Source organism: Bufo gargarizans, chromosome 5 (assembly GCF_014858855.1).
Source record: "Bufo gargarizans isolate SCDJY-AF-19 chromosome 5, ASM1485885v1, whole genome shotgun sequence".
NCBI lineage: Eukaryota > Metazoa > Chordata > Amphibia > Anura > Bufonidae > Bufo > Bufo gargarizans.
This window is the reverse complement of record NC_058084.1, coordinates 209,212,143-209,228,178: the sequence shown is the minus strand read 5'-3', so window position 1 is coordinate 209,228,178 and position 16,036 is coordinate 209,212,143. Positions and strand designations below refer to the sequence as shown.

The window sequence follows — 16,036 nt, the reverse complement described above, 5'->3', positions numbered from 1 at the left end:
TTGCCTACCTGTCTCTAATTAAACCCTACAGCTAATCGGAGCAGAGCTATAATGCAGCAAGCAATGTAGAAGAGCTGTAAAACAGCAGCAAAATAAAGCAAAGCTATAATGCAGCAAGCAATGAAGGCAATTGCCTTATATCTGTGACCTTAGACATGAATGCATCATTACAGTGTTGCTATCTATGCATTTCCTAACATACTACCTTAAGGTTACCTTTAAGCTACATAGATCCTTATTTGTTGAACCCTACCTGTATCTGTTTTTATTTTCCATATGAAGCAATATTGCTTTCTCCTCCATTACTGGCGCTCTCCTTTATAGAGACATTCCTGGTCAGATCCTCTTTCCTTTGTCCCTGAGGGTTCCTCAGTAGCTGAATTAACCTTGGGATCACAATATGTATTAAGAAAGAAATTAAGCCTTGGGATCACAATATGTATTTCTTCATTTTCAAATCAGTTACATAGAGGATCGGCAAGTGTCTTTCCTGTGTGACATCTCCCTATCATGAAAGCCTTAGTCCTCTGGACATTTATGTAAGGACTGTCTTAAATTGGTCTCCAGAGACTTTAGCTTGCCCGCTGCATGATTGTATCCTCTTTATTATCTGCTGACCCCTTTGATCTCTCACCAAAAACAAAATTTTCAAGACCCACTTTGTGGCTGGCGCAAACCCCTGGTATGGGTTACGTGCTGCCACCCTTCCTAGCACAGGAGTGTTTTATTTAGTAATTAACAGGGTATAGGGAAGAGGACCTGTCATGTTGGTTCTTAAGCTGGAGGATGTGATGAAAGATGATATCAGCGATCCCATCCTTTTCACTTGTTTAGGATTGTCAGGATGAGAAATGTCAGCATTATGAAAGCTCAGCTCTGCTCTTGATATGATAAAACCTTTCAAAATCCAGCTCCTACCTATCCTCCTTCTCCCTTCAGCCTCCCTCCCCCCTTTTTATTTTCCTTTCTCTCTGCACCAGCTTTTTTATTTATTTATTTTTTATTTATCTTGTTTTATTAGATGGCAGAAATATAATTATTTTCTTTCTTCCTATTATAAGCCACCATTTTTGTTTTATTATATGTTTCACAACCCCTAATGCTCCACTGAAAATTACCTTGTTAAATGACAGTGTTTCGAAGCCATGAATCCTTTCCACCGTCCCCTCTGAGGTTTGAAACAGTCAACAGACTGTAAAGAATAAATAATAAAAAAGTATTGATTATTTTGATGACTGTGAGATTCAATTAAGTATTAATTTTGCCCTCCAGTGGACCTATCAAGGTATTCAAACGGTAGGATTCGACTCAGCTAAATGCATGCTGAGTGCTGTAGCCTTAAATAGGGAGAAAAAGTGTTTACCTACAGTATTTCAAGAGGAGTGCACTGATGCACGGACTCCGATATTTAAGTGCTGTGCAAATTAAGCCTCGGTGACAGTGACATTGTTTGCAGCAATATGAGTATTGACTAAAGAAGTGCATTTGATGACAGCTTAAACTATTTGTATTGATTAACATTTTCATAGATTATCATGTGTCATATCAAATTCAGTTTTCAGACATGAATACATTAAAGAACCCACAGGCAACGCATCGACCAATGTGATGATGGGGCATTAGGAGCATCCTAGCCCACCTCCTAGCACGCTGGTCACCTGTTCTCTACATTAGAGTCATTTAGGCATGAACTTAGCAATAAATAGCTGACAGATAACACCACAGGGTCATTTGGACCTTCTTTCCTATTTCATAAATGCCTTTATATCTGTCACAAAAAAATAAAAATAAATCTGAGCTATGCGCAGGCAATAGAGACATTGTGGAAGCTCCTATGACCCCACAATGGCCCTCTGACTGAGATGAGGAGAACAGACCCTATCTCCAGCAAGTACATTTTATTCTTACCTTTTGGGGCCTTAATGCTGCAGAAATAAGAACAGTTGCAACTGTTTTGTAAGTATTGATGCTAATTTTTATTTTATTGGACCTTTTGATGATATTATATAGAATTTTTGTAGTTATCATTTTTTGCCATAAAGTTTTTGTGGTTGTTTTATTGATGTAGGAAACTGGATTATGTGCAGGTTGGGAGCTCCTTTATTGTCCTGATATAAAAATGACTACTATGATCTTGCACTTGAACTTTCCAGACTAGGAAGAATTGCTTTGTACTTACTTGCTGGACTCGCTGTCTTCTCTTTCAGAGTTTTATGGCATGGTTTATCGTTATTAATAATAATCAGATCAGAATTTTAATTTGTGATGTCTCTTTGTAGCCAGCCTGGCAGTGTGTCTATGTTGTGAAGGTGCAAAGACGGTCAATGTGAAGGCTGTTTGTAGCACAATACTCATCTGACCCTTCGGTGGGAAGCTGACCCTTTTTGTCCATTTCAATAGGCTGCACTGCTTTCAGTAGGCTGCTGTCCCTTTCAGCACTAAACAGGAGCAGACAATAAGATAAAGTTTAGATGAATTCACACCCATCATCAACATTTCCCAAACCTTCAGGATCTCCTATGATGGTTTTGGACTCGCGTCTCATTACGTGAACTTGCCCATGTTCATGCTAGCTTAATCACCTGGTAATAAGAAGGCGTTTGCTTAGGTTTAAGGGGCAGTAGGGGGGGGGGGGGGGGGCAGAGAGAATGACAGGATGGAGGCAGGTACTTTGTGTATAATTACGCTCTGGTGCAATATGTGAGGGGATCTCTTCAAACGGTCAAGGCTGCCTTCTTGCAGTACAGTCAAGTGAGGAGCCAACCCAGCATATCATGCATTCACAAAGATGATTGTAAGCATGCTTTCAAAGAAGTTCGCTCTCCCGAAAGCATTCTGAATCTTTCACATGATAGTTGAGCTTTAATAGGGTGGGGTGTAATGGAAAACTCATTGGATCTGTAATAGCTCTTCACTTGACTGCAGCCAGCAATAACAACAGGAGCAGCTGGGGAGATAAGAGACGGTGTGTGTGTGTATGTGTGTGTAAAGGAAAGCCGGAGAGGGGGAAGGTGTTGGAGTGAGTGTACTAACACGCTAGCATCCACTTTAGTTCCTTATTTCGCTCACTCTTTATTTCCCCCCCCCCCCCGTCACTAGGATCCAATGATAGCCGGAAAACTCAGTAAGCCCTTGCTGCTACTGCGGAGTGAGATGAATGCAGAGTCGAGAGGTGAGGACAAGGCAGCTACTTCAGACAGCGAGCTGAACGAGCCCCTGCTTGCTCCCGTGGAATCAAATGATGGTGAGGACACTCCCAGCAAGCTCTTCGGTAAGTCTGTCTAGGTATTTAATTTCACTTGTACCATGCTGTCCTAGACGCCGCTGTCCCCTCTTATTATTATGTAGTGTTATTTGCTTCTTTGCCTATTTTGTTGTATTCATGTCCTTATGCATATGTTAAAAGAACGTGGGGTCCGAAAGGGTTAGCATGAGGGTCATCTGGGAAGTAAGACTTGTCCCTGATTAACCTCTTCTAGGCCAATGTGGCCTTCACTGCATGAATTTTGGTCTCGTAGCCAATGAAAGGTTCTATTACACAACCCAAATCTTTTCAGTTGCTTCTGTTTTTTGTTGTTATTTTTTTTTGTCTTCACCTTGGACTTCATTTCTATCATTTTGTCTGGCCAAGTGTTAGGCGTTATTTGCCGCTATAAAAAAGTATGGATTTTGTTTGCAAGTTTGAGGCAAAACTGCCACAGCCTAAATTGTTAAAGGCTAAAATTGGTGAAAGCCCCCAATATACTGATTTCCTTGTAAATGAGCATGTAATGCAGCTCAGCATGGTCGAGCGGCGTGCTGTGTACACCACTTTTTCACAGGCATTTGTCATTCAAATGGATAGGATAGTGGAAGTCCACTCTGGCACCTGTGATCTCCAATTACAAAGAGGAGCAAAGGCTAGGGTGAATGATATCGCTCACACAGGATAGATCAGGATTCAAGGTCTTATTTTCAGGTTGAGATGAGGTAATCAAGAAGTATTTTCTGTTTTATTTCTGCTTCAGATTTATTCTTTTTTTTCTTTTTTTTTTTCTTTCAAGTTAAAGCAAATAGTCTTCAGATTTTGATATATTCTTTAGGCCGAAAACTAAAATCTAAAAGGATTTTTTTTCTAACTGTAAATAAAAAACAAGTTAGAATATAAGAATATTAAGAATAATAATGGTCATATAAAGAAAATATTTTTAAAAAATATGCCAAAAATAAGTTACAATGTGTATATTACTGACCATTTCAAAATAGTAAAAAGAAAAACTTCAATCTTACGTTTGCAATATGTTTATGTATATAGTCTTTCATATGTCAGACACATGAGTATAGATGATGTTACCTTTACACCAATTCTATATGTGTAGTATATTTACAAAGTGTTATCGTCAATTGTTCCATAAGTAAGACAGAAATATTATTTTAGAGCATAAATATTTATCTGGCATTTCTATAATATTTTTATTTCTTTGGATTATTTTTTTATTTCTATGTATACAGTCAGTTATATGCTGGCTAATGATATATAGTACTACAGTTCTGTTCTTTAAGGAACCCACTGACCTTGAGAAGTGCATGTCCTAAGATTCTTACTTTTAGCTATACTTTTGCATGTTTTACATAGCTGGTGTAAGTATTAGGGTAAAGTCATGTATGTTTATATGGAATTGGGGATTGTAAGTTGTGTTTCATATGGGGCATAACTATATCCAGTGGAGCGTGTCCATGTCCCCATCAAGGAATTGGATCATTTAGCTGGTTTTAGTTAAATAAAGTAGGGAAGCTATCAAACCAGTTTGTTCAAATATATAAAACAGGAATGGACACAACAAGTAGTTTACCACATGACAAGAGTAAAAAGTAAATTGAAGCTGTCCAAGTGGCGGATACATTGTGAACATTGTACAATACAGTCTCACGATATTTACTAAAAAACTACTCCCTAGAACTTTACATATGTGTAGAGACAGACACAGATAGATAGATCGATAGAATAGGATAGACAGATTAGAGAGATAGAAATTATATAGTAGATAGAGAGATATTAGATAAACAGATATGAGATAGATAGATAGATGATATGTTGATAGAATAGGATAGATAGATACATACATACATACATATAGGATAGATAGATAGATATGGGATATATATATATATATATATATATATATGATAGATAGATAGATAGATATGGGATAGATAGATAGATAGATAGATAGATAGATATGGGATAGATAGATAGATATGGGATAGATAGATAGATAAATAGATAGGTATGGGATAGATAGATAGATAGATAGATAGATAGATAGATATGGGATAGATAGATAGATAGATATGGATAGATAGATAGATATGGGATGGATGGATATATATATATATATATAGATAGATAGATAGATAGATAGATAGATAATGTGAAATCTTCTTAATGAATTAATGGATATAACTCATTGTGTGAGAGATTCATATTACCCCACCATAGTTAGACCTTCTTTTCTGGAAGAACCGTGTAGTATTTTGTTGTGACCCTCCCCTGTGTACCCTATGCTAATAATAATGATGAGTTGTAAGCTAAGATAACTGGGTGCCCACTCCAAACACCCCACTATACTCATGTTACCCCATCATACTGTAACATCAAGTCAAGGAAAAAATAAAAATGTCATTGATTTTATCTATTTCCCATATCTTAGGGTAACTATGGAAAACCATGTTATTATGAGTTCAGTGACAATCCCCTGATGTGGATGGAAAGGGGGTAGGACACTGCCAATGAAGGATGGGTCACCCTTCCAAACATTATTGCACTCATGTACAGCTAAGGCTAGGAGTATTTACAAAGAATTGCACGTGATGAAAATAAAATACTAGCTAGTACTGAAAAGACCCAATATCTAAAGCATGGCAACAAACTGTGTATGTGAAGTATGTTCCCTGGTCAGAAGAGAGCCCTAAGGTCACACATGGTGATGTAGCCATTCATACTGGCATGGCCAACCACAAGGTCTTACCATTAATCATTTTACACCAGATTGGCATGTTTTTGGTATGTGATTTTTGAAAACAGATGGACGTGGAGAAGTGTGGGGGACATGATTGTTATTCTCACATAGGCTGCCGTGTTATAGAATTGGTCATTCACCAATGCAGGGATTCTGTCTACAGGACACTATTATTTAGACCTATAAAACACCTAGATCACCAGTGCAGACCAGCTGTGAACTGTTCCACCTCACGTTTTCCCTCTGTCCATGAATACCTTGGCTGACACAGAGTTAAAATGTGCAGAGTATTTAAGTTTTACTAATGTGAGGAAACATCTACCTTGTATGGGGTAATTGCCAGGCCTTGCTGTGTCGACCTCTACTGATAGCCTAGCCAGTCCATAATACTGCAGAACTGGAATAAGAGGAAGTTTTTGGGTAGTGGTTATATCTTGAAGGGGTTTCCTGCCACCAGCTGTGCTTCCAATGGAAGATCTAAGGCGCCTGAATTTCAACATGAGGTATATGAAAACATCCCAAAGTTGTCATTTGCTAAAACTTTGGAACTTATTACAATAATTGATGATATTACTATTTCCACCACCTCTGGTATAATGAATATACAAATTTATGATGACATCAAACTGCAAACTGTGGTTAAGAAGGTTTTGCATGTATCGTGCAATGCACTCTTTTTCTCGACAGTGAATTTCCTGATGGTTTGGAAACGCATTAAATACATGTATATTTAATTTGATATAATTTTAATTGCATATAACACAACTTCTGATTTAGAAATTAAGAATATACTATACTAGCTATAATAATAATAATAATAATAATATATATATATATATATATATATATATATATATATATATATATATGTGTGGAAAGAGAGAGAGAGAGAGTAGGACAGTGGGTATCATTGCTGCATTTCAGCTCTGGGGCAATAAGTTCAACCTGGACAATGTCTCCATAGAAGTTATTGTCTGTACATTTGTCATATTTGCATGGGTTTCCTCCTACAGTGCGGAAATGTTATACCAGTGTAATAGTCATAGAGCTGTAACCTTCCCTGCGGGAGATAACTATCTTCCCATGTCTATCTATCTATCTATCTATCTACCTATCTATCTAAGAATAGGAAAAATGGCCGCACAAGATAAAAAAGGATAAATAAGCAAAACCGAGGTACAAGCCCAACGGGGCCCGTCACTATCCCAAAAACACAATAGTAAACGGCAGGCAGCACTCTGAAATAGAAGAATAATCAAAAGTGTGTATTCACCCATGCACTTCCAGCATAGCTGAATACACACTTCTGATTATTCTTCTATTTCAGAGTGCTGCCTGCCTTTTACTATATTATCTATCTGTCTGTAAAATGAAAAAAAAAAAAGAAGACCGCAGCACCTCCATTGGTGAAACATCCTTCACATTTTCTCACCAGTTGGAAGAGCTGCGGTCTTTTGTCATTTTATTGATGGAACAGTGGTCAAGTTTATACTGCTGGCACTCCTCTTTATACTAAGGTGTGCTGCCCTGGATTTGTATCTATCTAATATATATCTATCTATCTATCTATCTATCTATCTAATATCTATCTATCTATCTATCTATCTTCTAATATCTATCATCTATCTATCTATCTATCTATCTATCTATCTATCTATCTATCTAATATCTATCTATCTATCTATCTATCTATCTATCTATCTATCATCTAATATCTATCTATTATCTAACTATCTTCTCATGTATATCTATTTATCTATCTAATATCTATCTATCTATCTATCTATCTATCTATCTATCTATCTATCTTCTAATATCTATAATCTATCTATCTATCTATCTATCTATCTATCTATCTATCTATCATCTAATATCTATCTATTATCTAACTATCTTCTCATGTATATCTATTTATCTATCTAATATCTATCTATCTATCTATATATCTATCTATCTATCTATCTATCTATCTATCTATCTATCTATCTATCTTCTAATATCTATAATCTATCTATCTATCTATCTATCTATCTATCATCTAATATGTATCTATCTATCTATCTATCTATCTATCTATCTTCTCATGTATATCTATTTGTCTTTCTACTATCTATCTGTCTATCTATCTATCTATCTATCTATCTATCTATCTATCATCTCATGTCTATCTATTTATCTATCTATTTATGTAATATCTATCTGTCTATCTATCTACTATCTATCTATCTATCTATCTATCTATCTACCTATATCTATCAAATCAAATCAAAAAAGCTTTATTCGCAGGTCTAAAAATTATACATTAGTATTGCCAAAGCATGTGGGAAATAGGGGGTTGAGAAATGGGGACTCACCTGGGGTTGGTACATAGGAGTCCGTGGCATAGCTATCTATCTATCTATCTATCTATCTATCTATCTATCTATCTATCTATCTATCTATCTATCCCATATCTATCTATCTATCTATCTATCTATCTATCTATCTATCTATCTGTCAATCATAATAGCACACAGAAGTGGACTTGCTATATTAGACATTTGATTAAAATGTGAAATGAACTGCTTATTCTAGTAATGGAAAGAGCTTTCTGCTGCTTCATGGCCTTCCCAGTGTATGATGCATGGGACTTGACAGATACACCATATGTAAGCTGCAATTGTAGCAGAAGGAAATACTATACATATGTACACATACAACATACACAGCTATTTGGAGTGCTACGATTTCTTGGATTGCACGCTATCAAACTGGCCCTTGGATAAAGATTCCCCTGCACCCCCGTGACTTCATCATGACAAATGCTGCTTTCTTTTTACAGATATATAAATACAGCCCAAATCCACTCACTGTACAGGCATAGACTGGACAGGCACAAAGCCTTCACATGGACAATCCAGTGACCTTCGGATGTAAAAAACTTTCCTTATTTATTCTTCCATTGTTAAAAACTGGGTCAGCGGGACAGACAACATAGAATGCACATGTAAAAGATCGGCAACAGCCATTTCACGCTTGTATGCGCTTCCTCTGGCCTTCATATGGACAATATAAGCTAATAGACATATATACAGTATAAACAAAAACTGACATACATGGTAGCTCATCTAGATATACAATATAACAACACATTAACCCCTTAATGTTCACGCCTGAAAAGGCCTTAACAGCCAGACATTTATTTAGTGATCTTATGATTTTTAACCTTTTTATTTGTTGGGCTATCTAAGTAATGAGTGCCTTTTTTGTGACGCATAGGATTCTCTATTAATATGTGTGTTAGAGAATATAATAACTACAGCTTTTTATTGATAACATTTGCAAATTGACACTGATATAAACTACTGATCTGTGTCGGTTGTTTTGGTGTATAATATGTATAGTCTCATGTTAATGGTTTGTGTGGCCGTTTAAAAAAAAAACCTTTTTATCCTACTTTTTTATATAGATTTTTGCCACAGTACCCAGCAGCTCTTCTATGTCCATAGATAACCAGTGATCACCTGATTGCAGGTTCCAATAGAGGCAGCAGATCTATGAATACTGGAAAAGAGAAGTCAGAAATGGTTGTAATCAGCTTCTGTCTTCTTCTTGGGGTCCAGCCAGGCACATGTTCCTGCGAGATTGCAGGAGCTGTAGACTTGTACCATACATTTGCAATGGTGCAGATTTAAAGCCCAGAACCATGTGCCATACATGTAGAGCGCACGGTGGTTATCAGGTTAATATAAACACTTACGAACACATATCTCTGTGTATAAGCACATATCTATCTATCTAGATAAAAATGTATTATGAGCGGCACTGTGTTATAAATCCAACAGTGGTGTGCCAGCGGCTGCGGAAATGATCGTTGATCCAATAAGTAGTATAAAGAAATTCCACGGCACTCCCAAGGTTGTGAATCAAATGTAGTGTTCTTTAATCCCCAAAGCGACGATTCAGTCCTCTTACTGGGACTTTTCTCAAGCAGTGATACAACATAATGGTGCTACATACATATATAGGCTCCTCAGGGTAACTGACCATAATACAAAATGGTTAGTGTTCATCTTGCCGATTTGTTTTTAATACATTTTTTGATGCACACAGATGTCTAATATTTATCAGTAACACTAATTAAGTCACTTACATGAAAAAGGTATGAAATATATTCGAATTAGAGCATTATTTTTTATGAATTAATATGCAAATTGTACACAATCATCTATCTATCTATCTGTCCAAACATCCATATAAATGTATGCATCTTGGTACAACTGTACAGTATGGACACACATAGATGGACATATACTGTATGTCTTTCCTCTGAGTGGCTCCCTTTGACAGCTATATGTTATGTACCATTTCTATGTTTTCCTAAGATTATATTGAATTATGATTTGTTAGACATGACAAAGGTTATTGCACATTTTTATGGGTTTGCACAAATTATGTGCAAAATATGGTTTAGAAGCAAGGGAATGTGTAGGTTGTGGTCACAACTGATATTTGAGCTACTAATGGCACATTTGGACATAATAATACATGAACTGCACCAGAAATATGTGTACAGCATGGGGCTGGGACATGCTGGAGAACAGACAATTTAGAAGAAACCCTTTCTGTAGTTGTACACACGAGTAAAAGAAAATGAAACACACATGTACTGTATACCATATAATCTGGCATCTTTTGGTGCTGTGCATAAGCAACCACATTACCAGGGTAAGCAATTGTATATTTCAGTAGCTCAAACCAATGATTATTTTTGTTTTAATGAGGTTGTCCAGGATTTTTAAGTGATGGCCTATTCTCAGGATAGGCCACCACTAAGTGATCAAAGGGGTCCGACACCCCAGACCACCTCTAATCAGCTGGTCTGTGTGTAGTTCCGACAAAGAAAGTCAGTGCTGGGTTACATAGCACAGTCAACATGTTAGCGGTGGGAGCTCGCTACTAAAGTATTGTAGTAGCAAACTCCAGCTGTTACAATGTGGCTGGTGCTGTTTAGCTGTGGCACTTTCTTCCTTCAATGGACCTACACAGATCAGCTGAACAACGAGGGTGCATGGTGTCAGGCTCCCCCGATCAGCTAGTGATGACCTCTCCTGAGATTAGGTCTTCAGTTAAAGAACCTGGACAACCACTTTAATCTTATAGTCACATGTACAGTAGTTTGTTAACATAGCCTTTTACTCCGAGATTCTTCTGTGTTAACTAACTAACCTGTACACAAAGGGACAGATTTCCAAAAACTGTAGAAATTGCAACTGACTTTGTTGTCCATAGCAGTCAATCACAGTACAACTTTCATTTTGTAGGAGCGGAATTTATTTACTTTAACTACAGGCCTTTTAACTCGGCTATGACTCTCCAACTGCCCACAGTACCTTTTTCTTGTGCTTCTGGTGCTTCTGAAGTGACCCTTATTTCCTCCTTCTAACTTCAGTGCTTAGAAAATCGACTTTTATTCCTCGGCCCACCGTATGCAAATAAAATTTCTCAAGTCCACCTAGAAATCAAGATTTCCCAGCCTGGTCCCCATTTCCTTCATCTTGATTTTCCACCTAGAAGTCAAATTTACCTGTCCTGCCCAGACCTTCTGCATCTTGATTAATTTTCTTTTGGGCAGGGAATGCCATCCCCTGGTCTCCTGAGATCCTACACAGTCTACGTTCACTCACATGTCCAGCACATGCTCAATGAAAGTGGGTGTACTGATCCTGGCTTAAGTGGGTGTACTGATCCTGGCTTCAAGTCTTCACTGCTTATGGACCGGAGTGCAGGATGTAGTACAGCAATAAACGTAAACATTCCAGCACATGTGCGGTGAAGCCAGGGTCAAAACACCCAGGTTCACTTAACATTTACTGGAAATACAAGTAAACTGAGCTTATGCAGGACGTCAGGACACCAGGGGATGCCCCAGAGAAATTCAATCAAGATGCAGAAGTCGGGGCAGGACAGGGAAACTTGACTTCTAGGTAGAAAATGCCAGCTTTCTTGGCTTGAAAAAGATAATTTGCATCCAGAAGGCAAAGCCGGTAGCTTTATGCTATAGTGAGTACTGAAAGTGAGATATCTGGGTAGTTATAAATAATCCCCGGCAATAATATCTGATCACTGAAGGAACCAGACTTATGCAGATCAGCTGATTTCTGGATCAGATTCTATTTAAAAGGTGTTATCCAACACTAAAAGAGTGGCCCAGACCTGCCTAACCCAAGGTGAGGGTGATGCTCGACAGATTCCCATTGCTGGATCCATTCTGTTTGGCTCCTGGTCTGGAAATTCAGCTTCCACGTGCACCGACTATAACACCCATTGGCAGGGGCACATGTGACCATTGCAGCCAATCACAGGCCGCAGTGATGACCTGCTCCCCCTGAATCACGTGATGTTTCACGTGACTCAAGAGGAGTAGGTCGCCGTCGAGGCCTGTGATTTGCTGCTGTCACATGTGCCCCCATGACGAATGTTGTCCTCGGCGCATGTGGAAGCGGAACTGCTGGCCCAGGAGCCAAACAGACTGAATCCAGCAGGGATCAGGTGAGCATCACCCCCCACCCTCAATTGGGCAAGTCTGGGCCACTCTTTTAGTGTTGGATAACTCCTTTTAGATGGGTTTTCTTCTTGACACAACTCTTTTAGGCTATGTCCAGAAATGATAGAAAATGCTCTGGAAAATTATGTTGTGGTTCCATGGCAAAAACTACCGCAAAAAGCGCATGTATTACATTTGGTTTTGGCCTCATGCACACGACCGTTCTGTTTTCTGCCATCTGAAAACCGCGGATCTGCAAAAAACAGAAGCTGCCCGTGTGCCTTCCGCAATTTGCGGAACAGGCGGCCTATTGTAGACATGCCTATTCTTGTCCGCAAAATGGACAAGAATAGGACATGCTATTTTTTTTTTTGCGGGGCCTCGGAACGGAGCAACGGATGCGAACAGCACACAGAGTGCTGTCTGCATCTTTTACGGCCCCATTTAAGTGAATGGGTCCGCACCCGGGCCGCAAAAACTGTGGCTTGGATGCGGACCCGAAAAACGGTCGTGTGCATGAGGCCTTTTACTGCTGAAATGGCTGTGAGTTTCACCCTGTCCATTGCAAAGGGTGAAATCCACAGAGGAGATCAACAGCATAAATTGACATGCTGCTGATTTTAAATGCGCACCACAGGTCAATGTGTGCTGCATGTTTTTTAAGCAGCATGCGAATTTACAATGCTGCAGATTTGCCACACGAAAATCCATGACGGCAAATCAGCAGCATTTCAGTCACATGTGGACATAGCCTTCACTGCATTTCTTAAGGTCAGGATTTATGGCAAATAAATGGAAATGTTCTACGACACTAAATAAATTTCATGCATCTTGACCAGGAGCAAAGATTGTCGCACATATTTAGTCTGTAGTACGCTACATGTACATTCATAGCTGGTATACTGAGGTGATCCACATGTGCATGCCATCCTGGAGCTTGCTTCTTCTGTCCATCAAATGTTTTTGTAGTATTGCAGTTTTTTGCACTTAGATACATGAGCCCTATAATAGTTATTTCTCGCAGCTGCAGATTAAACGTTAAACATTTCAGGAAATAATATTTAGTTTTTTTTCTATATTTTATGTTCATACCGGAAACGTTAACTATGTGCTTTGTGTTCTCCTTTTCATTTTTCCTGCAGTTTGCATATAAATGATATTGCATGCATCAATTTTATAGACAGTTATAAACAGTGCATATGATCCTAAACAAATCCTGGCATTCCTGTGGACGCCCATGAACGGCTAGATTGCTAGTCTATTATACACACCATTTACCATTTCATTGCATGTGATCCTGCCTTAAAACCCTGTGCTGTTTACCATTCATGTTCCTATCCAAATATGTAATCTCTCGCTGAGCTACTGGCAGTCTCATTCATTCGGCCTTATTGATTTTCAACGTCAGCGACAGCACTTTGACTGGAAGAAATCAGCACTTATAAATGTCATTTTTTCTCCATGTGCCTTAAGTTTCCTTTTTATTTTATGCTGTATCTAAGAGATCTGCTTGAAACATGACTCTTGAGTGGATTCTTGTTATAATAAAATCAAATCATGGAGATACTTCTCTGTAAATGATAGGCCAGGCAGATTTGTGCTTGTTTACAGCCTCAATCTGTACTGTACTTCTATACCAGGTTCAAGTGAGATGGAACGGAGAAAAATTGCTTTATGCCTGTATTTTATTTAGGTTAAATCTTTAAGGGAGATAGTCAGCTGAGTTATTTGCACTTCGTATCCACATATGATTGGACCATTATTTACCAATATGGTGATCATTTTTTTTACTATTGATTTGTCTTCCTGACTTGTTAGGGTTATATCTTACCCCCATACACTAGTATGGGTAAAACAAAGACCGTAATTACATATTCCTATTACATATGTATTGTGACTATGTCAATGGATTGTATTTTTGCGACTATACTGGCGATTTACATCCAATGATATATGTACTATATATGCACACCTAGATGCTGCTATGGAATCTGTTCAGATGGGTGTTATTTCAATTGGCCCAGTCTCCTTTCCATATAAATTGAAAGATGATGTGGCTTATTCTCCATATCAATACATGTTCAGTTCAGTGGAGCATGTATATGTTGTCAACTGGAAGAGAGAAGTAAGCTGCTGGCAGACACTTCTGGTGACCACTTATGTCCCATGAAAGCAAAAGGATCGGATGTGGAAATTCCACATACCCAATCCTTCAGGGGAGGATTGAGAGGCTCCCTATACATGCAAGATTATTGTATGGTCTTTACTATGGATGGGGGAAGGGGGTGGACTGAATTATTGTTTTATCCTTAAAGTGTACCTACACTTTTAGATAACTTTTTTTTTTTTTAATTAGCTGCCATTAGAGTGTATCAGAGTGATAGCAATGTATCTGGACATGATATAATGATATGACATGTACCTGCAAATTTATACGGGTTTCCCCTCTGCAAGCAGCATTTATAATTCTCAGTTCCTCTGAGCTGGTTGGGAACACGAGTCATGATGTTTCCCCATATAGTGCAAATGGAGAAAACAGGAGATTCTACTTCCTAATGCTCCATCACTCAGAATCACCATATAGGACATTATAGAGAAGTACTAAGTAGTAGTAATGAGAATAGAGCACTTGAGATAAGGTATAACACTTATAATTAGCTGCTCCAGCCTTCTTATGTGTTCTTCTCTGCTCATTTTTCACCCAGCAGCAAACCCCACTTCCCCCTCACTTCTCCATAGACTTCTCCTATGAGTCTGTAAACTAATCCTTTAGTTTAGACAAACAACAGCAGCAATTTCAGAGCAGGAAATTAGCAGAGAATGTTAGTTTAGGGAAGGGGAGGAAAGAGCTGATTACTGGAGAATAAGGCATTTTATGTGATTATATATATTGCAAAACCTGTTATATTTTTCTGTACTATTGGTTTATGCAAAGTTGTGTGAAAATACAGTGACCGTGCAGTAATTAGGAAAGAGCTTTTATGACATTAAAAGGAAAAGTTAGCCTTTTCCAACAGAAAAGACATCACTCTTTGCCATGGACAGTTTTTGGTATACTATCTTAGCCCAATTCAAGTGAATAAAATAACACATTGTATGAACAAGAGAGGCACTGTTTCTGTGGATTTAAAAGACCTTTCTGATCTCATGCTAACAAATAGTGTTAATCTTCGAATATTCTAATTGCAAATTATTATCGCGAATATCGGCACTTTGAGAATTCACAAAGATGTAAAATATAGTGCTATATCTTCGTAATCGCGAATATTCTAATTTCTATTTCATCAGTACCCTCACTGCTTCTTGCTTGTGGGCCAATGAGAAGGCAGCAATATCTTTGTCTGAGCTTAGCAATATCCCTAGAAGCCAATAGGAAAGTTACCTACCTCTTACAATATAAATCACAGCTAAGACAATATCCCGTCAGAGGGAGTAATAATCACAGGTAGTATGTATGTATAATTGTATAATCACAGGGTGCCTCCTGCTATAAAACATAGCCTTTAATATA

At 38.1% G+C, this 16,036-nt stretch overlaps 1 protein-coding gene across 2 annotated transcripts in view; it reads left to right on the top strand.

The window, feature by feature from the left end:
* The first annotated feature begins 3,105 nt into the window (after nt 1-3,105).
* POU6F2 (POU class 6 homeobox 2) overlaps nt 3,106-16,036 on the top strand; it is a 540,820-nt gene continuing 527,889 nt past the window's right edge. For both annotated transcript variants that reach the window (XM_044295292.1, XM_044295291.1), the window contains exon 1: nt 3,106-3,271. In XM_044295292.1, coding sequence (XP_044151227.1) covers nt 3,106-3,271 — 166 coding nt within the window. The remainder of the gene's footprint in view (nt 3,272-16,036) is intronic.